Source organism: Mus caroli, unplaced genomic scaffold, assembly GCF_978045245.1.
Source record: "Mus caroli unplaced genomic scaffold, Mus_caroli_1 scaffold_10, whole genome shotgun sequence".
NCBI classification, from domain to species: domain Eukaryota; kingdom Metazoa; phylum Chordata; class Mammalia; order Rodentia; family Muridae; genus Mus; species Mus caroli.
In genome coordinates, this window is record NW_028227265.1 from 43,530,877 (window position 1) to 43,553,941 (window position 23,065).

Sequence of the window (23,065 nt, forward strand, 5' to 3'; positions counted from 1 at the left end):
AGGTTAGAAGAGGGTGTTGGATATCTTGGAATTAGAGTTATAGACAGTTGGGAGCCACCATGTGGATGCTGGCAACCGAACCTGGTTCTCTGCAGAGCAACAGGTGCTTTTAACTGAACATACCAGACCCATACTGGTTTATTCTTTAAAGAAAGGCTTATGGTATCCTTGACTGTGTGTATATGTGCGTTGTGTGTATGTGTTGGTGAGTTTTTTCTATCCAGCATGTTTTCTTGTTGTGGAATCAAGCATGTACGCTCCGCTCCACTGTACCTTTTCCTGCCTGTGTTCATTGTGATTGACTTGCTGTTTAGACACCCCTTACCAGAGGCTTCTCACAGAAAAAAACCCTTAAATGCCTTGTAAATGAGAGTCATACAAAGCATGATCTCAAAGAGCAACCCCTTAGGTGGTTGGTCAGGCGATGTTCTCTCTAAGGGCAAAGGGCAGTGTGGCTCTGGGCACTTTCAGAGAGGGGGCGTATGAAGAACGAATGATAGCTGCAGCCAAGTTCACCAGGTCTGGATATAGAGTCAGCCCCAGCTTTTCTTCTGTGAAGTTACCTGGAAGGATTCTGCTTTAGGTAGAACTAGAAACTCCAGGAAAAGCCACATCTTACCCTTAGTGAGGAAAGGGGTAGGGTAGTGGAAGTGCAGACAATCATGGTCCCACTGTAGTTCAAAGTACTTAGAATGCCAACAAGTCATACTTTGAGGCATGTTTTTCTGAGCCTTGATACCCTCTTCCCACCTTATTCCTCTCAGTAGAATGTATCAATCCTTACCTTGTGTCTTTAAACCCAAGTAGAATATAAGCTCCATAGAAAACTGATGTAAAGGTCCAAAAATCATTGAAGGAAGACCCAGACTCAGAAAGCATGCAAAAACAGAGAACATTTATTCTGCAGAAATAATCAGCATGTAGGGGTAAACTATTTTTTGACAAAGGTACACAGGCCTTCTCACAGGAAACCCAGGGAACTCTCTAGAAGGATTAGGCAATCTAAAATTTAATTGGGGGGGGGTGTGCTAGAGAATCACAGGTGGCCAGTGGTCTACAATCCTAAGTCATGAACGTTTAACCATAGGAGGAGATAGGGCTGCCCAGCACAGCTGGCCCATCCTGAGATAAGATATTTTCCCATTTTTGTGGTTATCCCCAGGCTGTTCTTTGGGAGGCGGTTTTATGACCTTGTTTCTGGATTTTATGGTTTCTTCCTGAAGTTAGTGTCTTATGGCCTAATTCCTAGGACTTAGGGTTTGTTCCTAGAGCTGGTGCCTTATGGCCACCATTTTGAAATCAAGCCTGACTCTTAAATAGAGGCAAATGGGATTTATGTTGTCTTTTCACTGATCTGTCTTTTCTTTCAGTCTCTGTACAGAACCAAGTTTGGTAGATGCTCAGCAGGCTGAATTAGTTCATGCAGGGTTTCAGCAATTCAAATGGAGCCGTGACCCTCTGAACCTCATCCTATCCTATCTGAACCTGGGTTCTTTCCTGATGGCTACCAGCCTAGTCCTGCCACCTTGGCCATAGGACAACTGAGGAGAATGCAGTCCTCAGGAAGAAAGGGTCCATAGTAGTGGTTTGGTGCTGCTGAAGGCCAGGCATGGATTCACTCTTATCTACTCCTGTTTCTCAAGGCATGGAAAGGAGGTCCAGGCTGGTGCCTCTCTTCACTGTCGTGATGGGTGATGTGTGTGATGTTCACTGAGTGGGTGCCAAGGATCAGGAAGACATTTCACATTCTACTGATGGGGGAGATGAAACAGAAGTAAGTTCAGTTTTATATGGGATAGGTGAAAATGGTGACCACAAAACATCTTCACAGAGGTTTTCTAGGCAGAAACGCATCCCCAAGCACCCCCACCCGTGTGGATGCACACTCTGAACCGTCGTTCATGAACCCTGGCACAGGAAGGAGGAGGGAGTCCTGGAACTGCTGGGATCACACTTTGTTGGAATATGCTCAGGACAATCACGGGCAGTTGGCAGAGAGTCGCTGACCTGTTAACTCTACAGCACCCACGACCAGTGCCACCTCAGGTGAACCTCTGACAGTGAGGCTCTGCCAAGGAAGAAAAAGACAAAAATACCAACGTCCTAACACACAGATATGTAAGATAAAACACACGCAAGGTGGCTTTCCTGAAACTAGAACTGGGTTAGTGTCAGGAAATTAAACATAGCCGTCTCTAGAGACGGAGGAGAGCAGCTGGAAACCAAGCCAACCAAAGACTACAAAGCAAGCCAGGCTCAGCATCTTTCACTGCTGTTCTTTTCGTCGTTTTTTTTTTTTTTTTTTTTATAAGATACATTTCTTCTGCATGATTCTTAAATAAAATCATCAGTAGAGAGTTCCTGAAGGGTTCTGGTTCAATCATGTCATTTCTACAAACTTGCCTTTAAAAAGGTTTGTTGTTGTCTAAAAAAACTGCTTTTCTAAACAGTTTGCTTATAATAATTTATGGATCTTGTTGGACTTTGTAACTGGACAAATGAGGACTATTAATGCTTGACATGGTAGTCTTATTCTAGTGGATGTGGAGATTCTGAAGGGAGTGTGGAGCCCCTTTCAAGCTGCCATCCAAATAGAGACAAATATTGAGCCTACAGTTGTTCCACAGTGTGTGCCATTGGGAGGCTTCTCATTCACAGAAAGAATAACAACCAAATAACAACCAAAGGAGGAACTGCTTCCAATAAAACTGGAACACTGGCATTTCAGCTCTCTAGGATTCCTCTTGCAGTTTCTCTGTTTCTCAACGGTGAGCTCTTTCCTTTTACTGAATCGATACCTATTTTAGAAAGAAAAGCAACAGCACCAGGAGGAGAAAGGAAAGCCAGCTCAGGGGTACAGTGCTTTCCTGGCAAGCGCAGGATCCCTAGGTTTGGTTCCCAGCACTGTATAAAACAACACCACACAACTGAGTTGGGGGAAACTCATGGAAAGCCTACCAGCAAGTCCACACTGACACTGAGGAGCAGGGCGCAGTTTCCTCTACGAGCTGGGAGAAGAGAGATAACTTCTGGGAAAACAGAAGTGAAGGGATAGATATTCATCTGTAAGGGTGACCACGTATTACTACTAAAAAGCCACGGTTTAGTTTGTCAGAGAATATTTTAAACTGTGTGCCCTACTCATGGCAACAAGATCTATGTCCTTGACTAAGCAAAACAAATGCAGAACTAACAGATTTCAAAGAACATTATAGGAAAGAGAAAGAAGGGCAAGGAGTGTGATTACCAACCACATCTGCTCCTAAGTCTTATCCTACAGGTCTGTGTACTGTCAGATGCCACAACTCTGGAGGGTTCCTGGTCACTCTTGCTCATCTGCCTCCTCAGATAAAATGCCAAAATGCCCACTCTCAATAGTTTCCTGATTCCTGGGCAGCAAAATGGTGGTAGTCACTGGGGCAAAAACCCAGTTTATTCTGAGCTATTGTCCTAGTATGACTTAGTTGTACCTGTTCAAAGGATCATGCATTTGGGGCCCATACAGTTGGGTGAGACTAGAAGAGGTCTTTTTCAACCCAGGGGCTGCTGCTGGGGAGTAAGTGGGTGCTACAACACAGCTGCTGCGAGAAGAGCTCTCACTATTACAGCAACATCCTCCATTCTCCCTTCCTGGAGTGAGCTGACACCATGCTCACCCCAGTCTCTAATTGCATCAGGCTTTTTCTTATTTTACCCATGGACCTGTCCTCATTTCTGTTAAGCTTCTGTGAGGCCAGAATATGAGGGTCATAGACAAATTTCTGCAGGTCATTTGCTGCTTCTCTATGTTTATGTGGTGCCTGTCCCCTTCTTGGGAAGGTTTCTGCTGCTTTAGGAGTCTAGCCTTCCTTGCTTCTCATTCACACGTTTAGTTTCTGACACAGGGCTCTCGCTATCCGGCTGTATACCACTATGCTACTTCCAGACTCTTTAGTTTAGTTGGGATGGGTTTCTGCTGCTGGGGCGGTTCCCAGCCCGTGGTATCTATTTAATACTTGGGGTAGTAAGTTGAATGTATTCAGGTATTCAGCAAATGTTTGTTGGCACCCATAAAGCATTGCAAGCTCATCAAAGATGACAGCAAGATGATCTCACATTTTGATTTTTAAAGGCTGAAATATGATTTTTTTTAAGTCTTAAATAAAACCAAAGGAAGCCTGGAAAACATCATGCCTCTAACAGTGCTCTGGAAAAGCAGTTGAATTTGATATTCAGTCAGGAGTTTCCAACAGACGTTGATTGTACTATAAACTTAGCACAGAGAACCTGCCAGTGTGACAGAGGAGGCTTTAGATCAGGTTTAAGGCTTGTCTTGCCTCAGTACATGTGCTAATATATCCAGTCAGCCTCTAGTGCAGCTGGTAAAACATGTGGACTCTGTAGATCAAGTGGGACTTCGAAATTTCATGGGTTCTGTATTCTGATCCTTAGGATTATTTTGTTTTTCTAATTGGAAAGCAGACATCGCTTCTGATGGAGGAACATCAAGATTTATTGATCATCCCCAAATATCTCGCAGAACAATAAATTTTGCATTTCGCAATTTAAAAAGCTGACACACCGTTGCTGATTTCGAAGGCTTTCAAGCAGCAGAAGAAAGCTGCAAACTTTGCATATGTAACAGGAAGCTAACTGCTCACTCAGAAAACAGACTTGCAAGTGATGTCTATTTTAACTAAGACAGCGTTTTTCTTGCAACTTTGCTCAGCTAATCAAAAAATTTAATTCTTAAGGATACAAGTGTTTACTTTCTTCTGAATTTTAACAAGTTTTAGATATTTCAAGGGCTTTTCCTCCCCTCTCGTTCTTTAATTTCTCTTCTCTGCCCATCAACCACCAGAACTTACTCTTTCTGCATGGGCTTCATGACTGTTTTTTCAGGCTTAGGTTTTACAGATGGCTTCATCAGGACCATCTTTTCATAACTTCTCTTCACACACTAAGACAAGTAATCTACTTCTTTTCTTTGTCTAATTTTTAAGGCTGGATTGTATCATGATTCCCAGCTCTGTCTGACTGACACTTCTGTATTCCTATATTTAACAGATGCTCAGAAAATGCTTGATATATTATATTTTAGTCCAACCCTTATATGCAGCTCAATACAAAACTACAGTCACGTTTACAAGGTAAAAACCATCTAACAGTTCTGTACAACATGGTATTATTAACAATGCAGCTTCTGACGTTAAATGCCAGGGGTTAATTTTGTTTTTCTGATGTGTGTTACACGTCTCGGTTTTGTGGTACAACAGAGGCAAAGCCATCACCATCCTCCAGTACCTTGTGAGTCCCAGGAAAGCATCAGCCCTTGTCAGGCTTGTTCTAATGCAGGAAGGTGAAAATGAAGTCTAAAGAAGCGAAGACTCAGAATTTTGATGGAATATTTGATCACAAAACATGCAGTTGTGAATTTTCGATTCATAAACTATTTCTATGGTTCAGTGAAGATTAGAGTTGCTGGTACAAATCATGGAAACGGGTTCCGCTTGATTTCAATCATTGCTTACCATTCGAATGCCACTGGCATGCAAAGGTCCAATCATGACAAACAGAATACAGCACCCACCACACTAACAATTCTGTTCACTCACTAACGGCTGTCTGGTTAAGGTCAACACGAAAGGCACAGCTGGAAAACCATCACCTATGCTCCCTACAGGACCAGCCGCACTAGCTAACCAGGCACGAGTCCTCATTGCTGGGCTTGACTTCTCCCTCGAGCAGTGAGTTCATCACAACCTTCGTCAAGTAGCTGCAGGTTCCTCTTTTTCCCAGTGGGGGCGTGTTGTAAAAGGAAGTCATATCATCCTACAAAGGAAGAGAGTAAACAAGTCCTTTGAACTGACAGGTGAAATCAGCAGCTGCCCAGGGGGGAGATAAATTTGCAGAGAGATTTCCTCATGGAAATTATGAGCTTCCTGTACTTGCCTTTCATTTTCTCGAGGCATCTTCTCAGCATATAAAACAAAAGCAGACATTTTTAGCAGCCTTCTCTTTGCTAGTAATTTTTATTTATGTAGGGAACCCTTTCACAGATGAGCATACAATATGAAGCAGGGAGCCCAGAAGGGAATACATTAGACAGTACACAGCTCTGGTGATGCCTGTTCTACACCCCCATCTTCCTCTGAATTTATTTTACAGCCTTCTGGAATCAGTGGATCCTCCCTGGCAAACACATTTTAATTGTCAACCACATAAAAAATTATCTCATCTTAGATTTCTTTTTCTTTTCCTCTTTGCCATAAGTTCCTAACTCAATTAATCAGTAATTAGCTAAAAAGTAATATTAATTCACCTAGTAAGTCTGACTGCCTCTAAAGCATTCTGTTTTGTGCTCTATACATATGTTTGGAAAGTGATAAGATTAGAGACTATTTCAGCAGCGGAGACAATGAGAACATTCTGCAGGGCATTGGCCTCTTGACTTACTTGTTTTTCGATTTCTTTTAGCCGACTCTCATCTTTTTGAAACTCATGAAACGCTTCTTTAACCAGTCTGTCCAGATCCACTTTGTCTTGAAACTCCAGCTCAGGGTTTCTTTCCAGCACAATGGATACGACCATTAGTAACTACAAGATATGGATATAAAAAGCCACTGACTCGAACCACAACAGCAACATAGTCTGGCCAGGGTTTCATCAATGGGATGTGATGGGCAGTGGATCTATGAATAGTATCCTAATTTTGAAAATTTGCAGCACACGTTCTGTTTGGAAAAATGCATGTTTATCACAGTATCCCTATAGCCATAGAGAGATCTTTTTAATCACTGAAATAAAACAGTAACACAGAAAGGTAACATTTGGGGATAAAGAGGAAGCTCAGTTGGTCAAGTGTTTGTCTTCATCAACCTACTATTTGGCTGTACCATAATTTATCCCAGAAGCAATGCTCATTTTATTTTATTATTTTGATTGTATAATCACAATAATGAAACTCACAGAGATTCATCTGTGTCTGCCTCCCAAGTACTGGGATTAATGGCCTGAGCCACTACAACTGCTTATAACGCTCATTCTAGATGACAAATGTCCATGTGTAGACTGTGGCTATGTATGTGGTAATTGGTAGGGGCCTTCTGAAGAACCTTATACATTGTACACTGACCAGGAAACAGACTTCCTGATTCTACATTTAGAAATCTTACTGGGTGCATGTTATCTAAATACTGCAAGGCAAAACCTGAAGACATAACAGTAAAGTTCAGGGGTCACAATGTGTTAGGCCCATGGGCAGAACAGTCTTTAGACAGAAGAATATGAAAGGTACCAAAGCCACCAGAGGTCAGTGAGAAGAAGCTCTAAGTCTACTATCTGTCCTGGACACTAAACACTGGACACTGGACACTAGGCATGAGAGGCCAAGAATACAGCACAAGGAAGGCATCCTTCTGATAACTCTGTCTTTCCATCTCCCTTCTCCACATCCCTCTTCACACCTACTGAATAACTGAACCATACTATTCCACATGATGGGATATCAGAGATGAGAATGAATGTCACCCAGGTTTAGCTGTAGTTCCAGAAATAACAGGCTGATCAGGGGCCAAATCTAGCTTCTATGTCAACAAGACATATAACTTCCTTGCAAGAATAGAATGTCTGACAGAGACACTGCCAGAGAAAGAGGCAATGGGAAGACTGGCCACACACTGAATTCTCCATTGAATTCACTGTACAACATCTCATGGAGGCAGAAGGGCGAGTGTGTGACTGTGTGCGCACAGGTGTGTGACTGTGTGTGCACAGGTGCATGCACTTTAGTGCGCTACACAACGTCTTCTCTTCACAGGCTGATGTTTTGAAAGATGTCCTTCAAAACTCGAGCAGCAATGATCTCTTGCTCCCTGTATTGCTCTCAACTGTTGCAATGTTCTACATTAGTACTGTATTATTTCTGTAATTAGAAAAAGCTAAAACTAAAAACTCCCTCTGCTATTGTGGCAATGCTGATGCAGTGGCTGCCTATGATGAGTGAAGCTGGGTGGCTGGTCTGTTTGGTTTTGTCACCTGAAGGAGTTTAAGGTACTTGAATGGTAGGTATGCTCTGACCCAGGTCAAGGATGTCCGTCTTCTTGAGGACTTTACTGAAGGAGCTGACAGGTGATGGGCAGAGTTCTCAGTCTCTTGGAGGAGAGGGTAGTTTTCCATACTATTCTTCAGTGAGCAGACAGAAAGTAAGCCTTTGGTGATCTAATTTTTTTTTTAAAAAATACAAACCTCAACTATGATCTGTCTATACTTCGGCTGGTCAATGTTTCCCAGCATATCTTCAACAAGGAGAGAAAAATTCATCTCATACATGGTCATATCCGACAAAGTTGGTTGCTGAAAAAGAAGAAAAACTCCACATTAACATGCTGAGTGTTACCCTCTGTGTCTCATTTAATAGAGGAATTTCATTTTCTGATCAATAATCTTTCCAGTTTCTATAAAACCAGAGAGAGCATTTTCACCTCTGTGATTAGGTTTTATATATGTCAAACTACTGAAGCCAGCCAGGTGACTATTGTGATAAAGTAAGCTTCCCTCGTTTAGTAGTTATCTTCATTACATTAATAATTTTAGGGGAAAGGACTGTATTAAAAGTTCATTCCATATATAAAAGTAACAGCTAAAAACTGAGACAATGAACAGAGTACATACTGCATTCAGAATTTACGAGGGGCTACGCTTGCTGTTGACTTTAAGATCTAAGTCATTGCTATTGCATTTGTATCACTTTTCTGTTAATCTTTCCCAAGCAACCAGCAGAAAAATACTACAAATAAGCAAAAATTATATGCAGAAATGGCAGGAAACAGAAAAAAAAAGGCAAAACTAAAAGAACCTTTCTCTTCGCCTTTTGTTTAAGACAAAAAAACAGCCTTTTATTCACTGTAGAACAGTCAATCCCATCTCAATCAAGGAAGGCATGGAGACCATGATGCCCAACTGTGACTGTCAAGTTGGTTGGATTAAGCACACACAGTACTAATGAGACACAACTTTGCTTGTGTCTGTAAGGATGTTTCTAGAAAAGTGTGAGCAAAGAAGACCTACCCTAAATGTAGGAGGCTCGAGCTAGATCTGAATAAAAGGGAAAAGGCCTATTGTGCACAGGCATTCCTCTCTCCCTGCTTCTCAGTTACCACCTTGAACCCAATTGTTCCCACTGTCATTTTTCCCATGCCAGGATGGACTGTATTCCTCTGAACCATGTGCTACAATAAACCCTTCTTTCTGTGTTGCTTTGTGAGAGGTATTTGGTAACAATGATGAGAAACGTAAATATAATTGCGAGTAGCCCTCAAGGACAGGAGAGGAGACTCCTCACGGTGGGCCTGAGGGCCAGAAGGCAGACAAGGACAGAAGAGTTATTTAAGAGATGCAGAGAGAACAGGACACACTTGTTTTTGTTTCAGTGACTTACGGTGAACTTAGTCAGGACCTTAAAACAAAGTACATCTATTTGCTACTTAGAATAGTCTTGAGGGAGCTCTTGCTTGTCTTCTTGACACAAGGTGACAGAAATGTGTTTGGTCTGTAATAGTGTCTTTATCCAATATTTAGTACAACTATTGTATTCTACACTCAATATAACCCAACATATTGTTACATGTAGTCCTTGACTTGGGAAACCTGAAGCCTGGCTGCCAAGACAGTTGCCTATTGCAAATGTTTAGATGTCTAACAATAGGGTTAATGTGGTCACAGAAGGAAAGAAAGACTCTTTTTGGGGGGTTTCATATTAACATCTTATTAGAACAGCCTCGCTCCTAAGCATTGATGATAATCACAGAGAAGAGAGATAGAGTTTGCATTTTTTCCAGTCTTCTGAAAGGACTTAACGTATAGATGGTCGGTGAAGGGGAAAAAAGAATGTTCTAAGACCTAAAGCAATAGATACCAATAAACAATACAGAACAAGAAAGAAATTAATGAAATGGAGAGTAAAGAGCAATACATAGAGCTGCCATCTCTAACAACCAATGATATTGAAGCAGTAATGTCTCCAGCACAGGAATGGACAGACTCAATGACTAATTCTCCCAAACCCTTAAAGAAGACCCAATGCTAGCGTTTTATAAAATACACTTTTCTATTTTCAAATTTGTTCTAGGAAACTAGCATTACCCTTATAGCAAAACTAAAGATACAACAAAAATATATTAAAAACTGTCATAACACTTACAGCAAAATTGTTAAAACTACAAATGGTTTTGTTAAACAAGACTCAGAAAGATAAATCCTGAATAATTAAAAGTGGAATAAAACAGGAATAAGGGGGGATGAGGAGAGGGGAGAAAGATGTAAGAGCCAGGGAAGCAGAGGGGGTAATATAGCCCATGTACTGAAAAGCAGAAGGTGGAAGGAGAGGGAAGCATCCAGGGGCACGGCTGAGTGTATGAGGGAGCACAGCTGAGGAGAGGAACTAAGAACAAAGTATAACAATGCATGCCCCAAGATGTTGTGAAGAAACCATTACGTGGTATAGTAACCTAAAAACAAAACAGGAAAAGACACAGAAAATGAAACCATGACACCTGCAGGGAAATAGAACAAAGAAGAATGAGTATGTTAAGGCTGACTTAGACCTCATGTGTGTATGTGTGTGATTGCATGCACTCTCACCCATAATGAAACTAGAAAATGGATCATGAGAGGGGAGAAAGAAATCCTAAACAAGTGTGGAAATGGAGGGTGTGATAGATTACATGTGGCATAAGAGTAGAAGAGGAGTCTACTTGGGAGAAGGAAGGGAAGGGAATTAGCTAGAGAGAGCAGAGGGCATGGAAGAGGGCAGTAAGGGAAGGAAATGAATTCAAAGTATACTGACACATATGCATGAAAATCTAATATTGAAACTCATAACTCAGTATCCTACCTTAAATTTTTATTAAAAAAATAAAGGTTTACACAGAATTGTTATCAGAATTAAATGGCACTTGAGGAGTTTATAAAATCAAACAATAATGTATGTGTATGTATATATGTATATATACATAATGTATAATTATCTATCTATCTATCTATCTATCTATCTATCTATATCAAAGCAAAGAGAGGCTAGTAAATGTAGCTGAGGCTATCAGAGAATCAAATGGAGTCTGGTAGGGTACTTTAGCCTTCTGGTAGGTAGTTGGTAGGGTAAGGGTTGGGGATGAACTGAGACAAGTGTCAACAGGTACTAACAGGTGTCCACAGTGCACTGCCCATGCTGACAGGGATGAGGCCTAGGGGAAGCATGAGGGCCAACAGGAAGAGATAATGTTATGGTTTTCAGGAGGTAGGTTGGCTGGAGCAGTAGCTGCTACAGGGCATCTGAAGAAGGCTAGAGTATCCATACAGGCCACTAAGTTAACTGTGAGTACTAAGAAGAACATTGTTTTAAACTTCTGAATCAGTTTTTGAGTATGAAATAGACCTGTGACATAATCCTAACTTTGAATGGCTAAGAGGGTTTTGATGGAGAGCTTGCAGCAGATCCTTAGACACCTCCTTCTGAGGAAAAGGACAGCACCAATTTCTGTGAGCTGCTCTACAGATGCTTCTCTGCTGACATAAGCAAAATACATACGGGTACATCTGAGACTATTTGTTTTTTCATATAAAGAGCTACCTTAAAATTGATGTAAAGTTTCAATACTAGAAGCAGATATAGTATTCTATTTCTGCCTTTGTGTAAGCAGACCAAGTTGAATACTAGGACTAAATAAATGATAATCACATCAAAGAAGCAGGCTAATTTATACCATCCACACCAGTTCACCTGCACCATTAATAAGTCACAAAACAAGGAACCCGAAAGTCACCACTTCTTATCACAGAGCTTCCCATGATCCACACATCACAGGCCACTTTGCATTGCTAGGCTGGATTTATGCATGATTTTCAAGGCATCTTTGATGTTTGTGAGGCCCTAGCACCAACCCATCACTGCTCAGTGGTGAAGTACCACTACTTGAGGTAAAGTTAATATAATCTGTGGGTTAGTTTTGGTCAACTTGGCACAGCCAGGGTAATTTGGGTTGAGGGAACATCAACTGAGGAATTGCCTCCATCAGATTGGTCTGTAGGTAAGAAGTCTGTGTGTGTGTGTGTGCGTGGTGTGCGTGGGTATTTTCCTGAGCAATATTTGATGTGGCGGGGCCCAGCTCACTGCAGGCAGTGCCACCCCTAGGCTGGTATTCCTGAGTTATGTATGAAGCAGGCTGAGCCACCCATGGGGAACAAGGCAGTAAGCATCACTCCTCTGTGTTTCTGTTTCAGTTCCTGCCTCCAGGTTCCTGCCTTGAGCTCCTGCCTTGACTTCCCTTCATGATGGATCATAAACTGAAGACCCTTTGGTTATGGTGTTTATCACAGCAATAGAAGGCAAATTAGTACATGAAAAAAGCCCTAGATTCACAAATAAGTGAACAGAGCTAGAACAGCTTGCTCAATAAGAGGTTTTATCATGTGGTATCCAGAGAGGGTTCTGGAAGCATTGTAAATACGCCAATACAAGGACATAGATACAACTTCTCAGCAATTATACATTTGGTAAAGCTTTTTCTGTCTACATGGACACTGAAATTTGGAAATAAAATAAACATGGGCTGGATAAAAAACAATTCTAAAACAAATGGCAACTCATTTTCTGGCATTTTATCCTGTCTTGAACCCCAGCTTTGAACATTCTTAGAACACAGGGAAGAAGAAAAGTTGTCAGTAGTGCAAAGGGAAAAAGCATCCCTCCCCTCGCCTTGGTCCTTTCTCCCAACGTAAGTGTACTTTACCTGTGGCAAGTGCTTCCCAGCTACAACGATACCATTAGGTGTGCGTTCCAGGATCTGCCACACTCGGTCATAGAATTCCGGGGGTGTTCTATTCAATGACCCATCAATCTGACGTCTATTCAACCAACATCTGTAGACCAAAGGAAAAGTCTTAGCATTGAAGATCAAGTTTGTTACTGGAAAGAGCAGGGTTAAGTGTGCCAACAGAGTGAGCAAGAGTGAGAAGTCTGTAGTGGTGTGTATATGCATGTTTAGAGGGGTGAAGGCAGGCAGACTGATGTCAGCAGGCTGAATGATGTTCTCAAGAAAGCTACGAATTGGTTACTACACCATTAGATGGCTTTCCCATATCAGAACCGGTACAACCAATCTCAGTTATTTTATATTGTTCTCACATTAATAAAGTGTAAGCATTAGAAAGCCATGGAAATCCTATAGCTTGATTATATCTATAGCTCCTTCCCAGAGTGGGCTCAACAAACTGGGAAGAAATGAATAAGCCAATGTTCAGAAAAGTATTATACACACACACACACACACACACACACACACACATATATATATATATATATATATATATATATATATAAAACCTTATTTTTAAATCTTACAAAAGCTGGTTATTTAAATAAGGCTGAAGTGTCCATCCAAAAAAAAAAAAAAAAACTAGACATAAAACTTTCATTGTCAACCAGATATTGAATCTTACTTATTAGAGTTATGGCCAGAACCACAATAATAAACCTAAATTCTAGATTAGATATTACCCTAATATACCATCCACAGTTGCTAAAGGTACAGAACTTGTTTTATTTTTAAAAATCACACAGTGACACAATATAATTTTGCAAAAGCTGAAAACTGTATATGTTTGTCTGTCTGTCTCTGTGTCTGTTTCCACTTGGTACTTAAAAAGACAGACTGAAAAGCACAATTAACATATGCGGAGCATGTCAGGACCAAGCGACAATGCCCTAAGCAGGAACATGCTATGCAGAGGAAGCAGGTAAAGACACTTGTCTTTGCGGTAGAGAACGAGTGCATTCTGGTACACTTAGTAATTAAGAAGGATCTTTTCTGGATGGAGCTCTGCCAGCAGACTCAAACACACACCACTGCCTTCAGCCTTTGCTAAAAGGCCAAGGAGATACCTTGCTGTTGTTGTTGTTGTTTTGGTAAATGAATTCCCTCTGCATTAATTTTTATCCATATCCCTTAAATGTGACAACAACACAAATACATTTCAGAGCTCTAAGAGGTTATGGATAGCATTATAAAGGGAGTATTTGCTTAGAACATAAAAATAATATAAAAATATAATAGAGCTGGGAAATTATTTTAGATTATTATTATTATCATTATTATTAATCTGTATGGGTGTCTTCCTGTATATATGCCTGTGTACTATGTGCATGCCTGGTGCTTGCGGAAGCCAGAAGAGGGCACTGGATCCCCTGAAACTGGAGTCACAGGTGGCTGAGCTACCATACAGGTGCTGGGAATTGAAGTCATCACTGAATCATTTTTCCAAGTGTACTTAAAACTTTGTCATTTTATTTTGAAAAACTTTACACTTAGAGAAACCACAATATAATGCAAATTTCTTATGCCCTCTTCGATCATGTCCTCTTCCACTTTTACCATCCTATATAACCACAGCTTAACTATTGACACCAACAAATCAAAATAACTTTAATTTCTTTTACTCTCCAATTAAGGATGGCATATGTCATTTAGTTTCTATGTCCTGGAGGCTCCGTGAATCTGTGGTATTTCCTCACTTTTCTTCTTCCTTCCTTCCTCCCTCCCTCCCTCCTTTCTTTCCCTCCCTCCTTTCTTTCCTTCCTTCCTTCCTTCCTTCCTTCCTTCCTTCCTTCCTTCCTTCCTTCCTTTCTCCTCCTCTTCCTTCTTTTCTTCTGCTTTTCCTCCTCCTCCTTCTTCCTATTTATTAAGTTTTCATATCTTAGTAACATCTACTGTTTCATAGGATTTTTCTCGGTTTGGGTTTTATGGTAGTTTCTTGTTTTTTAAATAAATGCACTTTTGCCAAGAAAATTCAGCAGTGATATGTTGTCAGTATCTATGGTACATGAAATTAAAGTCTTATTACTATTGATGCTAAGCTTCATCGTTTGGGTGATGGGAGTCTGAAAGGTTTGTCCACCACAGCACAATTACTTGTTTTTCCTCAGCTGTTAGTAATTATGTTGAGCAGAAACACCCAGCTACGGTGCCAGCTTTGCCCCCACGCTGCTTCTAACAGAGGTTCTTGCTGGCAGCCTCGGCTGCCCTCGCTGTGGTCGCTTTCTGCTCCCACCATCCGATCTGTACTGACTAGACTCTGCCTTAAGCACAAGCCCCTTCTCTCCCAGTCACTGATCGCTATCAGCATGGACTCTCTTTATAATCTATTACTAGTATTTGTGTATTTCTTCTACATGAATGAGCAGGCACATACTTGGGGAAAAAAAAAAAAAAACAAAACCAAAACCTCATCTCAGTTGGAGTCCCAGGGGCCTGTTCCAGTTTCTCCAGTGTCCACACCTCTGTCACATTTTGAGACTTGTGTGGTTTTTCTTTTTTTTTTTTCCTTTCTGGCACAAAGATGCTCCTGGTTTTCCTTTGCATTTTTTTCCTTTTCTTTTCTTTTCCTTTCTTTTTCTTTCCTGCCTTCCTCTAGAGCTGATTCTTTTGTTACAGTGTTTAGAATGCAACGATTTCGGGTTTGCTCATTATTATGGCAGTTTCACTGCTCCTGGGACATCTCAGTAGACAGATGTAGAAAACATGGATGCATATGCACAGGCACAGATTCATGTTCATTTCTCTATCTATCAATGGAAAACCATGACTTCATATTGGCTTAGCCTTTTCAATCAGCTCCCTTCTTTTCCTTAACAATGAGAAATCTGCTTTTTAGTCATAATACATTTATTCAATCTTACTGGAGACATGAAGTTCAGCTTAGATTGCTAATGAATATACACTGGTGAGAAACATGCTTTCACTAGAGACGGCATTTATGTGTGGTTGGTGTCTCTAACGGGCATGCATTAAACAGGGACTTTGCCTTTCCCACCCTCCCCAGTGTAGTGGTACTCATTTGTGTGAGCTGGCTTCAGCTGTTGGTTTCCACTCCACTCTGGACTCTTCTACATATAGACGTGTTTTATTACGTTACTTAATACTGCATGTATTCAACACTCCCACTATTTATGAGTTGGGAGCATGTGACACCCACTACTTAGGAGGAGGCATTCCATACACTGCAGCCACCTTGGGGAAGGCTTGCTCTGTGCCCAACTCTGTTATTCTGTATCTATCATTCACCATTTCCCATTCGTTTTTATCCTCTCTGAACAGCATACATCATATTCGTTTCTGATTTATTCCTCCTGGATTTTCTCTACACAAGTGAATAAATACATTTAAAAAATAAGAATTCCATATAATAGACATTACTTTGCACGTTACTGTTTCATTTGATGATATAGCTTAGAAAGAATTCCCTTCTTCAAAGGTACACAGTACTCTGTTATGTGGGCACATCACATTTAGGTTATAGAAATACCACAAATGTTCGATTACAAGCAGTAATTTAGTCAGTGTTCTTCTGCACGCACATTTTCATGTTGTTGGAAACATATTTTTAAAGTAGATTACTAAAAGGACCTGGCCAAAAGTAAAGAGTTCTGAGATATCAAATCCCACCAGGAAGAGCCGTACCCCTCAGGTATATATGCAATCCTTTCTTCCCACAGCCTTGGCAAATGATCCAGGGCTTGAGGCTGGAAGACACAAGTGTCTGACCTGGATCTTGGCATGGAGATCTTGAGGCACAGTGGCCACAAAAAGTTTAGATTCAGGCAAGGTAATACATGCCTTTAATCCCAGGAGACTGAAGTAAGGAGATCTCTAAATTCAAGGTCAGCCTGGGACAAAGCAAGTCTCAGATCCAGGCGTGGTGGTATATACCTTTAATCTGGGCCACACCTTCTACTGGAGGCCTACATAAGGACATGAGAAGAAGGAAGATTCAGTCTTCTTCCTGTGCTTGCACTTACTTGCCAGGACATTTGTTAGAACCTACTTCTATAGAAGACCAGCTCAAACAACTAGCCTCATGGAACTGAGCAACTTCCCAGCCCCAGCTGCCCATTGTTGGGTTAGCTGGACTACAGACTCTAAGTCATCACAATAAATTCCCTCAATATAGAGAGACATCCCATAAGTTCTGTGACTCTAGAGAACCCTGACTAATGAAATGCCCATGCACAGCTCTAATTGAATATTAATATGAACATCCAAAGGGCACTTTTAATGAAATGCTCAGATTGTTCATGCTCCCTTCCAGTCTCCTCTTGGTTTGGGTGGTTGGTTATCTTTCAGTTCTTAAGAACGCTGGGATACTACGTTTTCAGAAAATGCATTGGTCCAGGTTCCTGGTTTGCTTTTGACATTATCTTTGCCATGAAAAAGGTTATTTAAAATCTGATAGGCTTTATTAGTTGTTCCTTATCTTATCTTCGGTTGAATCATACTTAAGGCCTTTCCCACTCCAAGGTTAAAAAGAAATTTATCAATGTTTTCTATGTCCCATGTTTTACATGCAGATCTCTAATGTATATGGAATTGGTTCTTGTGTGTCATGATGAGTGTTTGATTTTTTACCTTTTGCAAATAGCAATCTAGTTGTCGAAAGTATTTATCTTAAAAGCCCATTCTTGACCCAGTGACTTGGGATGGCAATATTATCACGTAGCAAATTCCTCATGTGTATTTACTGAGAGTTCATCTCTGGACTCTCTTTTCTCTCTGATGGCCTCTCTGTTAATGCACCACTCTGTTTTAGTCATAGAAGCCATGTAGCATGCTCTAAAACCACTGGGGAAAGTTTTCCTTTTGTTTGTCAGTTCTCTCATGTTAGTTTTTCCTCAAGAATCTCAGTATAAACTTGTCTGGCTCCAGAAGACATCGCTTGGGATGTCATTGGGATGCTGCTACATTTACAACTGACATTTGATAATGTTAACTGTTCTATAACAGGGATATGTGTAAGGCACATATTTGTAATTATATATATATGCATGCACATACATATATAACTTCATCATCTTGGGGATGCTAGACAGAAATACACTAAATAAGTTCCTATGTAATATATATGTGTGTTATAAACACATACATGCATACACACACATATATACACATGGATACACTTTTATAGACAACCTCTCTTGACGATTCCAGTTAGATTCTCCTACATATATAACTTTGTTATCCTAGGGATACTAGATCCAAATACACTAAATAAGTACTTGCCTAAATAATTACACTACTCAGTGCTCATCCTGGCATTAAAAAAAAAAAACAATTTAAATTCAAGGCAATCCACAACCCCTTGCTTTGTTGTTCTCTCTCCTGAGTGAAGTATATGGGAGGGTTTAGCTGATGCTTACTCTACAGAGACAGCGTCAGGCAGCATATCTACATAATGGTACCAAACCTGATTTCTTCCGCCTAAGTGTTGGGAGGAAATGCCACATACTATAAAGTTCCATAAAGGAAATTTAGTCAAAATTGTATGAAATGTTATATATTATATAGAATAATAAAAATGGGAAAGTGCTATAAACTATTCCTGGAGGAAGAACTCAAATCAACACAGACGCATACATCCGGACATTTCAACTTGTGACGTCATTGCTGTCTACAAGTGGGAAGGCGGCCTTGTGTTCTGCTGAATCTCCCTCTGGCCTGGTACTCACTATATAGCTCAGACACCTTTTTATCTCAGCCTCGAAAGTGCTGGGATTGTCGGTGTAAGCCACCATGTCTGACTTCTGAACTTTCTTATTAATATTGTACTAAGGTCTTATCCATATCAGGTTAAAAAAAAAAGCAGATGTTTCTGTTTGCTGAGTGTCCTACAGGTGACGAAAGGGTCTGCTTACCTTCCACTCTGTTGAGGCTGGAGAATGTCTAGCAGCAGCTGCTTCACTTCACTGGGCGAGAGCTGGTACAAGTCCACGGCTGGCTTATCCCCGCCACGGACCTGCAGTTCATACTCCATGGCGTGGATGATCCACCTGAAGCAAAAGCAAAGATCTCCTCAACCACCTCATGCCTCGGCAACGCCCTTCACAGGACTGATATATCCAGGGTGAAATGAAGAAAAGGTCATTTAAATTTCCTCCATCCAGACTGAAACCTGATCAGAATCTCAAGGCTGCTCTTGAACAGGTAGTTAGTTATAAAACACAGTAAAAGCTAAATACATAAGAGTTTTTTTTTTCCAGGTCAGATTCACTACTGCTGCATAATAGTATATGTATGCATATATATATATATATATATATATATATATATATATATATATATATATATGCAGCTATAGTATATACTATAGCTGCTATAAGACACTCTAAGATCAAATGGCACATGAATGGTGAGTCTTGAGAGAGGGGCTGAGATGTGCTATCACACACGCTTCCTTCCTGGAAATGACAAGGATGATGATGATTCTAAAAAATGTCTTTTTACCTCCTAAGTTACTGACTTGGGGCTGGTCAGAACCATAGGTGCCCATGCTTGAAATACAAGGGCAGTTAGCTGCAAGTTAACTACAGTGGTGGGTTAGAGAAGGGTTGCTGCAGCTAGACAGAGGACTGCCTTTCCCTGGATATACTCCCTGGAAGAACAACCCATCAGGCTACTGTATATACAGAGGTGAAAATATAAGGCAGATACAGTCAGAAAATTCAAGCCTTTTTTTTTTTTTTTTTTTTTTTTTTTGGCCAGAGATGGTTTGCAAAACAATAGTCATGCTCCCTCTTGGGAAAACTTTAATGTCTCAGTGCAAAAGATGGGAGAAAAACCTCAGAGCAGCCCAGGTGAGCTGACCAGAGGTAGAGTCAGCAAGGCACAGGCCCCTTTGTTCTGGGCCGGGTCAAAGGCCACAGATTAAGAAGTCTCAGTGACTTCCAATCTCTGTGGTCTCAGATGGAGACCTCAGTTCTCCCCTCTCCTACTGTGGTTATTTCTGGATGTCAGGGGTTTCAGGACATGTTTTAAAATGCTCAGCTTGAGAGAAACAGGACTGCTTGTTTGGACCTCCCACCCCTCAACCCTGCCCCATGGACAAGCATGGTATGACGAAGAGATGGTTGAATTTTAAGAGCAGGGCCTTAGAGTGCGCTTTCTGGTCACAGGGAGATGTCCACGATGGGACCTTCCCCTTTCTGCTTACGCTCTTGAGTGCCAGGGGTTGGCTCTGCCAGGTGATGCTGCCATGCTGTGCTGCTCACCTTAGGCCTAACAGCAATGGAGTCAACTGACCATGGACAAAAATCTCCAACGCTAAAACAACTTTTGTCTTTGTAAGTTGATTCTATCAAACATTTTGTTACAGTAATAGTAACCCACTTACACAAGGCCAGGATATTAAACATATATTAAAAACTGTTACAAGGTTTCATTGTATCCACCCCAACTGTTCCCAGGCATCCCTAGCAACATTCCCATCCCCACTGAAGTCCATTCCACGTTTTCCCTGAAACCTAATATGGTAAGTGCTGCCTGTGGCACTGCCAGCAGATCCCACTGTTCAGGGCTTGAGTGTAGCTGCACTGAGATCCCTGTCAGACCCACAAGGGGGCGTTTCACAGCTGCCTCCCCACCCTCCAGCTCCTGCTTTCTTTCTCCCCCTCTTCCTTGATGCCCAAAGCCTTTTGATATTTCTTTAAATCAGCTGAAAACTGAAATAAGCTTATGTTTCCAGCAAAAAGTAGAATTTCTTGACATGTTCACCTCCTGTGCTAGAGACTATTTTTGCCCAAATGGTATACAAACACAGCAGTCACAAGAACACAGTTATTTTTGGATGCTTTGATGTTAAAATTCCATATAAAATTCGTTGTTACAAACATTTTGGTTAATAAAAAACAGTACTCAATGGACCTTCCCTTTAAATAAAAATCTTGATAGGTTTAGCTGAAAGTTGCTTATAATTCCACTTTATTTCCCTCTCATTTTAATGCTACATTTTATATGTGTAGTAACTTAGAGTAACGACCTATTATTGAGCCATGCAGTGGAAAATCTGTACTCTGGTCACTTAGAAAGCCAATGGAGTGAAAAGAAACATGGAGTGGAAGGCTCTCTTCTAGACTACGGGACTGCAGAGATGTACTACTATGTGTGGAAGTAAGAAGCCACTTGGGGGCTAGATATTGGATATTTGGAGGTGTTCACTTGTTATTATGATAATGGCACTGTGATCCAAACATCATGCTAGCTGAGCAGCAGCACACAACAGTACTTCTGGTGCTTAGAAGGTGGAGGCAGGAGGATCCTGACTGAGGAAAGTCTGGGCTATATGGTAAGACCATGCCTCAAACCAAATCAAACCCCAAACTATCCACTATGTCAACAATGACAACAAAATCAGAGTGTCCCTCTTTTTAATTTTCCTTTTCCTTTTTCTCCAACATAGATTTTTTTTTTTTATTGATTATTTGGGAATTTCACATCATGCACTGCAATCACACTCATTTCCTAGTTCTCCAAGGTACAAGTGGATATCTGTGGTGTGGACTGCCATTAAGGTCATATGGATGCCTGAGGCCTGTGTTGATGTCTGTAATCTGTGAAGGAAACCGCTCCCAAGTCTAATTTATATTGTCCACATACTCACTGGAGCATGGTCAAATTCCCAGTAGCTAGCCCCTTGAAGAAAACTGAGTCTTTCCCCACCTGTATCCCAGCTAGAAGTCATCAACTGTGGAGAGCTACACTTTAGCATTCTTACCATGATCTTTTAGACTTCTCGTTGATGGTTTCCTGTCTAGGCTATTACTTTTTTGGGGTATTGGAAATAGGAGTTGCCATAGAAGCCTTCTGAGATCCTTTTTTTTTTTTTTAATCAGTTGTGAATCTGCAGTCACAGATACCAAAAGTAGCTTCCTTACCCTTTACAGTCAATGGGAATGTGGATCATGGACTTCCTCATGGTCTCTAAGTACCATGGACCTCTGTGTGTTCTCTGGTGGAGAACATAGACATCAACATAGCCCTTAGCAGCACCACAGGCAAGGGACATCAACATGGTCTCTGGGCCAACATGGGTCACAGACACCCATATGGTCCCCGGTGGCAGCCTGACCCATTGACATCAACATGGACTCAGGTGGCAGCACAGCCTCCAGACATCAACATGGTTTCAGGTGTCAATGCAGACCACAAGCATCCACATAGCCTTTGATTGGCAACACATAGCTACAGCCCCCCCCGCCCCCCAGCTACAGTAGGACCACAGACCCAGACATGGCCCTTGGTGGCAGCATGAACCAAAGACATCAACATGGCATAGGTCACTCACATCAACATGGCTACTGGAGGCAGCATGACCCATGGATATCAATGAGGCTTCAGGTGGCTCAACAGACCACAAAGATCTGAGTGCCTTCAGTTGTAGCATGGATCACAAACATCAACATAGCCCTGGCTGCAGCAGGACTATGGACCCCAACACAGCCTTCAGTGCAGTACAGGCCACTCATAGCAACATGGTTTCTGGGAGCAGTCTGGACCATCAACACTATTATGGCCTCCCGCAGTATCACAGATTACAGACATCAACATAGGCCTCAGGCATCCATATGACTTTAGTGGCAGTCCAGACCACAGATATCCACTTGTACCTTGGGTTTCAATGTGGCCTGGGGCAGTGGGCTATGGATTCCAACATAGCCTTCAGGGGCAACATGGACCATAGAGGTCTTTCTGGGATGTCTAATCTAGAAAATAAACATTTCTTCCTCTCAGACATGTGTTGGATGGTAAAACCATGCCAGGAAGTTTGGTAAGGTAGAGCATGTTGAGATCCAGAGACTCAATGGGCACACACCTGGGGCTTAAGGTGACTCCCAGCTCCCTGCCAGACTCCTGTTCTGGAACATGTGCCATACTCCTCGTATAAAGAAATGCTTCCTATCGTCACATAGGTATAAATCAGAGTTCTCCATGCTAATGAGGTACACAGAGGGGTACTTAGCCCGGAGAGGTTAGCCAATAAGCTTCCCTTCCCAGATATTCCTCTCTGTACAAGGTATTTAATCTCAGGTCTACCCTAAGAAATGGGTATGATACATTATGCATCCATTTGCCTCTCTGCACTCCCAGCCACAACTGTCACCAAGTCTGCCTCCACCAAACTAAGGACAATCACCCATGGGACAAGCCAGAACTCCCCCCGCCCGCCACGCCCAACCCCCTTCCTCCCACTGCCCTGGGCTAGA

The 23,065-nt window shown here is 41.5% G+C and overlaps 1 protein-coding gene across 6 annotated transcripts in view; it reads right to left on the minus strand.

The window, feature by feature from the left end:
- Positions 1 to 878: 878 nt before the first annotated feature.
- Phkb (phosphorylase kinase regulatory subunit beta) overlaps positions 879 to 23,065 on the minus strand; it is a 204,791-nt gene continuing 182,604 nt past the window's right edge. For all 6 annotated transcript variants that reach the window (XM_021169806.3, XM_021169805.3, XM_029480583.2 and 3 more), the window contains 5 exons: positions 18,722 to 18,856; positions 12,768 to 12,897; positions 8,227 to 8,334; positions 6,436 to 6,576; positions 879 to 5,811 (listed from right to left, as the gene is read on the minus strand). In XM_021169806.3, the coding sequence (XP_021025465.1) occupies positions 5,674 to 5,811; positions 6,436 to 6,576; positions 8,227 to 8,334; positions 12,768 to 12,897; positions 18,722 to 18,856 (652 nt within the window). In that variant the 3' untranslated portion in view covers positions 879 to 5,673. The remainder of the gene's footprint in view (positions 5,812 to 6,435; positions 6,577 to 8,226; positions 8,335 to 12,767; positions 12,898 to 18,721; positions 18,857 to 23,065) is intronic.